General features: G+C 37.1%; 1 protein-coding gene across 2 annotated transcripts in view; it reads left to right on the top strand.

Moving 5' to 3' along the window:
• LOC129263721 (CCR4-NOT transcription complex subunit 11-like) overlaps nucleotides 1-5,211 on the top strand; it is a 19,917-nt gene extending 14,706 nt beyond the window's left edge. Inside the window, exons 11-13 of one of the 2 annotated variants that reach the window (XR_010293907.1) lie at nucleotides 1,616-2,064; nucleotides 2,177-3,076; nucleotides 3,744-4,485. Coding sequence is in view for 1 of the 2 variants with exons in the window: in XM_064101031.1 (XP_063957101.1) it covers nucleotides 1,616-1,783 (168 nt within the window). In the remaining variant the exon portion in view is untranslated. Of the gene's footprint in view, nucleotides 1-1,615 lie in introns of both variants that reach the window. The other variant, XM_064101031.1, reaches the window with a different exon arrangement.
• The last annotated feature ends 937 nt before the right edge of the window (nucleotides 5,212-6,148 follow it).

Below are 6,148 nucleotides of genomic sequence, written 5' to 3'. Positions count from 1 at the left end.
CCAACACAGATAACAGAGACTCCAACCCCAAGAACCTTCTGATTTGGAGATTCTCCCGCCTGGATCCCCTAGCAAACTGGAGACTCCAACTTGATGTGCACAAAGCACACATCACAAGCACGAAGTACTTTGCGGCCGGGGTCCAGGTCTCGCGAAAAGGACCCAGGCAGCTCTAGGGTTCTAGATGCACTCTCATGCTATCTCGGGCTAATTTTTCAATATATGATGGCACCAGTGGCGTAATGAGCCAAAAAATTTTAAGGGGGCTAGATATATGGCGTATCACGTAATATTAATAAAAAGATGCGAGCGAGCGAAGCGAGTAAGCAAAAATTTTGGCATTTTTATGTTAAAAATCCAACTTTGTGATAGACTTTGACAATCATCATATTAAAAAAATTATATCATATTTCACCCAATTCTCTTTCGTTCTTGGTCGTTTTTTTTGGGGGGGTGTACGTCTTAGGATGGAACCAAGTAATTAACAATTCAATGAATCAAATCATACACAAAGGCCATAGGAGGGCCTAAGGAGGGATGATGCTAGCTAGCTAGCTCGCGCCCGCTAAATTTACGAGAACGAGATCGCGTGGATTGTTGACGCTCTACTTAAGTTTTAATTTGAATATCGGCTTGGATATGAAAATTTGAGTTAGTTTAACTTTAAAAAGGAGTTTGGGCGGGAGAAAGATAATTTTAAGCAGGAGATAACACATCTTAAGCGGGAAACATGGCCTGGGCGGGAGATATTAAATCTCGAGCTGGAAAACAGGAGATTTTGCGAAAATGGGCCGAAAGCGGGAGAGTTGGAGTCTCTGAGATAAGCATATGTGGGACAGTGTATTATTATTGCGGGGGAAAAAGACCTAACATTTGGTTGGAATGCCATGCTTATTTTGCTTATTTCTCAGCTTTTGCACTTTTTTCCCACTGAATTTCTTTGCCACATATTTTTAATTTGGGTGGTAATTTGATTGGGTTTTGTACAAACTTGTTTCGGAATTGTTACCACGGTAATGTATATTATACTTGAATAGCAGCTAATGTGCCAATTTCTAAAAGAAGTGTAGTAGCCGTTGTATATTTTATTCAATTGTTGACTCTCTGTGAAAATTCTTATGTGCAAATCTTAGATATCTTTATATTCCTATGAACGTAAATATATTTAAAAAAAATCATATTATATTATATACATTTTCAGCCTATTCCGATCTTTGGAATATGTTTTTTAAGAAAAGTAAACAATCTTAGAAAAAAAAGAAAACAAAAATAATCTGACACCCAATATGAATAAATTGCTGTGTAAAATTAAAGTTATCATGCAAAACACATTTTCATATTATATCCCCAATATCACAATTGGTATAGGGAATACACATTCATATTTTCTTTAAATGAATTGCAATAGTGATAGACCCATTGGGGGATTTACTTAAAAGCTAAGGTGAAGCCTTAATTTGCATTGTCAACTTTTGTAGTAAAGTTCACATATGTCCCATATTTTAAGGTATTGATATTAATATATGAACAGTCTGAAGTAGTTTAAATTGGCACTAATACACATGGTTATCTGTGGTAAGTTCACATATGCTCCATATTTTCTTGTATCCTGCAGGATCTCTTCATTGAGATGCAGGCTTTCTGTATTGAGTTCAGCCATATCAGGGAGGCAGCCGGTCTGTTCAGGTTACTTAAAACGTTAGACAGCGAACAGCAAAAGCAACAGCCCTCATCAACATCCCCACTTACAACGCAACAACAGAGTCAAGGAAACAAGAAATGATCGCCTGTGTGTGTTCACGCTACTTAAAACGTTAGACAGAGAACAACAAAAGCAACGGCCCTCGTCAACATCACCGCTTACAACGCAACAACAGAGTCAAGGAAACAAGAAGTGATCCCCTGTGTGTGTTCATGCAACTTAAAACTTTAGACAGCGAACAACAAAAGCAACAGCCCTCGTCAACATCACCGCTTACAACACAACAACAGAGTCAAGGAAACAAGAAATGATCGCCTGTGTGTGTTCATGCAACTTAAAACGTTAGACAGGGAACAACAAATGCAACAACCCTCTTCAACATCACCACTTACAACCCAACAACAGAGTCAAGGAAACAAGAAATGATCGCCTGTGTGTGTTCATGCTACTTAAAACGTTAGCAAACAACAAAAGCAACAGCCCTCGTCAACATCACCGCTTACAACGCAACAACGGTCAAGCAGACAAGAAATGATCACCTGTGTAGTATGAAATTGTGTTTTTTTTTCTGAGATTATTGAACCTTGAAGATAATTACTCTTCTAAAAGCATACACACTGTCTTATCATAGATTGATATATTTACTAATTGACACATTGTAATCAGAGGGTCGTGTGTTCAAATCCCATTGTGGCCTATAGCATCCTTTGGCAAGGCATCAATCAACAATTTGCCACTCTCCATCCAGGTTTTAATTGGGAACCTGGAAGGATGCCTAGCAATTGAGTTTGAAAACTCTTGTTGGAATGCTCCTCAGGGAGTGGAGAAAGTACATTCATTGTGTTTAGGGCAAGCCAGGATCTGATGGGGGTTAAAATATACCTTTGAAGCGCTTTGAGATGTCATTATGAGTGCTACATAAGGGCCTAATATGAAAGGAGAGAGAAGAAAAAGGAGAAATGGAGTATTTATCAGGAACTTTTATTAATTTGTCATCTTTGTTATTGGAAGACATTCCTGCCAACTGTCCCCAATTTTGATGAAAGATGGTCACTTAAATCACTTTGACCCTAATCTAATTAAAAAATTATCTGTACTAATGCATCCCACTAAATAGGAAACCTTTCTTTAGAGTTAGATATCACAATTATTCCATACGTTTCAATCATGAATATAAAATTAACAGTGCGAATAGAATCTCTTCTTTGATTTGAGACCAAATACCCAGTGCATTGCTCACTCTTGTAGTAGCTATAAATACTGAAGCATGTCCAAAATGACTTGTGAATCTACATCCCCTCTCCTTTACGGATTAGTGAAAGAAACTTAACAAAAAAAACAAAAGATAATGAGCCATACCTTTCTGATGCCCAGGTGACACTTGCACGCACTGTGGTTCCCGCATAGTTTGCGCATGGGCAGGCACTCATGCGGGCCAATGCGCGAACTATGCGTGCCAGCTTGTGGACAGGTGCGTGGCAGTGCATGCCATTCCGTGAAATGCGTGCCAAAATTTTCAACATGTTGAAAATTTTGGCACGCATTACAAATTTTCGAACTGTTCGTGAACTATGCGCAACCTAGTCGTGCCACTGTGTGCCACAGCGTGACATAGAAATAGAAGGAATACCCCCTGGGGTAGTGGCACGCAGTTCACTAGTTCACGACAGGGTCACGCATACTTTGCAAAAATAGTCTAAGCATACTTCACGCATAGTTCGCGAATGATATGCGCAAATTGTGTGTGCAGACCACGTGATCAGAGTAAGTTGTCCTAATCACCGAACGTAGAGGATGTCAACACCAGAACTTTGGAATATTTAAATTTGTGCTAGATACGTCACAGAATAGGGTGTTGAGAATATTTGCTGAAGGCACCTTGGGACAGTGCGTGAACTATGCGCGAGATATGCGCAAACATGTCGTGAACGTGTCGGGACATTGCGTGAACTGATATAGCCAAGTCGTGCCATAAAGTGTCCCGCACTAGCACGCATCAATGCGGGGCAATGCCGGCACCACAATGCGTGCATTATGCAAGGTGGTTACATCCTTACAAATGAAAATAACACATAGAATTGTAAAGCACATTTTGCATTTCAACTAGGTGCTTAAGGTGCTTCAGAGCAAATGATACAGAAAGGGAGAAAAAAAAATTCATAGCAAGTTTGAACTATACAAGGATAGCCTTCGATACAAAGATGGTTGTCTGTCAAACAGCGCCATTATACAGGTACGTCTTCAAGTTGCCCTTGAAGGTGGTTGCTGAAGTCTCTGTTTTCAAACCCTATGGAAGAGAATTCCCCAGGGTCGGCCCCGCATGAGCAATGGTCCGTTCATACTAATGATTTCTTTGATACAGGAAGTTTTGTGAGTGTTTTTTAATCAAAGATTCGTTTTAAATGGGGGAAGTCTTGAGCTTTATGTCTGCGGAACTTTGTTTTGAAATTGTGTTTTCAAACTCATCTTGCTCATCTACGCCTTAACTATTCATGTCATATTTGGTATGAAAATAAAGGGGGAAAAAGGCTCAATTTTATGTTGATTTAAAGGAATTACTATAATTATTTAGGAATTCAAATTCTCTCTGTGTGAGTGCACTGTTCAGGAGACTTTACAATGTCCCTATCTTCTGTATCTTGTTTTCCCAATTGCCAAACTTTGTTGGGTTCAGGGTTCAAGCTTCTGGAGGAGAGTGATTATGAGAGATCTGTAAATATATGTGTACATGTATATATTATTTGTAAATAAATGGCTTTGAAAAAGCTATGCTTAATGGTTTGATAAGCATGTGTTGTAGTATTTATCAGTACAAGTTAAGAGCTACAAGAAAATTTAATTCAATGGGAAAATAAGGAGAAATGTTGGGCAAGAGAAGGAATCAGACAAAGAATAAGTAAATCAAAACTTACACCTAATTGTTTACTCGTAAACAATTGTTTATCATCATTTAAAACAAAATAGAAACAAACGCCTGTAGAGTGCGTCCCAGAAAAAATGAATCAAAGAATTATGGATCATTTATCATAATTTAGTCACAAATACAATGGACAAATGACCTACATCATTGTAAAGCTTAGAATCTCCTCTTTCACCTGGTGGAACTAGAAGATTCCTGATTCACGCATGATTGAGAAAAAAAATAAAGAAAAGATAATAAGTAGATACTGGGAGGTGGGGGTATCTGAATTTTAAATAGAAAATTACATTTCTAATAAGTTCAACATCTGGTCTTTAATCTGATATCACGAACACAGTAAATGGTCAAGAATTAACAAATTTCCATCTCCTAGAAATAATTATTGTATTTTTATGATTTTTTCATCAGATTCCCTACTATTAGTCCAGTCAATCTAGCCAGAATAGGGGGGTAACCCACCACTAATTGCAACACGAGATATTCCACTGAAATGCTTTCCAGGAAGGTCCCCTAAACAACATACTAAAAGTCCCAAGAAATCCAAGCAGTGGAAATTTATGAAATTTGCATATTATGCAAATTAGCCATTAAAAATTAGAAAAAGAAGGGAAATAATCCAAAGATTACAAATTAAATGTCCAAAATAATTTGATATGAATGGAAATTCATGATAAATAACTGAATTCAATTTTTTCAATCAAAAGTGCAAAAATTTCTACCTCATTTGCATATTATGCAAATAAGCATCCTTATATGGAAAAAATGTCAAGATATTGGGATTTTTCTTATATAGACTGCTTGAAAACATTTCATTAATGTTGACATTAATATGCTACTATATCACTAAGCATGAGAATTCATCCCAATGCCTGAAAATTAATTTGCATATTATGCAAAGTAGCCATTAAAAAAAATAGAAAATGAGGAAATTAATCCAAAGATTACAAATTAAATGTCCACAGCAAGTAATTTTGAACATGATGAATAAATAAGTTCAATGTCTTTATTTAAAAAAGCTAGCAAATCTGCCTCATTTGCATATTATGCAAATAAGTATCCTTATATGGAAAATGTCAAGAAATTTAGATTTTTATCACATTGACTGCAGTGAAAACATTTAAGTTTTTCAAATTAATAAGCTGCTATCACTAAGCATTCAAATCTATCCTAATATTATTTATATTCAAGGAAAAATACTGGAAATATGTTCTTCGCTTCCTAAGCGTTAGTCTGACAAGATGATGGGATTGGCAAGAACAAAGCACAGTATTTGAATTGGTGTGTAGTTTGTTAGAGTTGACAACCCTTTCTTATATGGATGGGAACGACTTAGACTTTCTTGAAATTTCACCGCATAAACATGATAAAGGGAGGCCAGGAAAAGCAAACTTACGGCAGGTAAGATCTGATGAGTAGTCTCATTAAGAAGTGCAGCAGAGATTCCGTCTGGCCTAGTAGCTTCATGCAGGTTGTTTTCTTTAATAATTTCTTCAGTAGTCTGGCTACACCTGCTTGACTAAACAATA

This window comes from Lytechinus pictus, chromosome 6 (genome assembly GCF_037042905.1).
Source record: "Lytechinus pictus isolate F3 Inbred chromosome 6, Lp3.0, whole genome shotgun sequence".
Taxonomy (NCBI): domain Eukaryota; kingdom Metazoa; phylum Echinodermata; class Echinoidea; order Temnopleuroida; family Toxopneustidae; genus Lytechinus; species Lytechinus pictus.
This window is presented reverse-complemented; position numbering and strand designations above follow the sequence as displayed.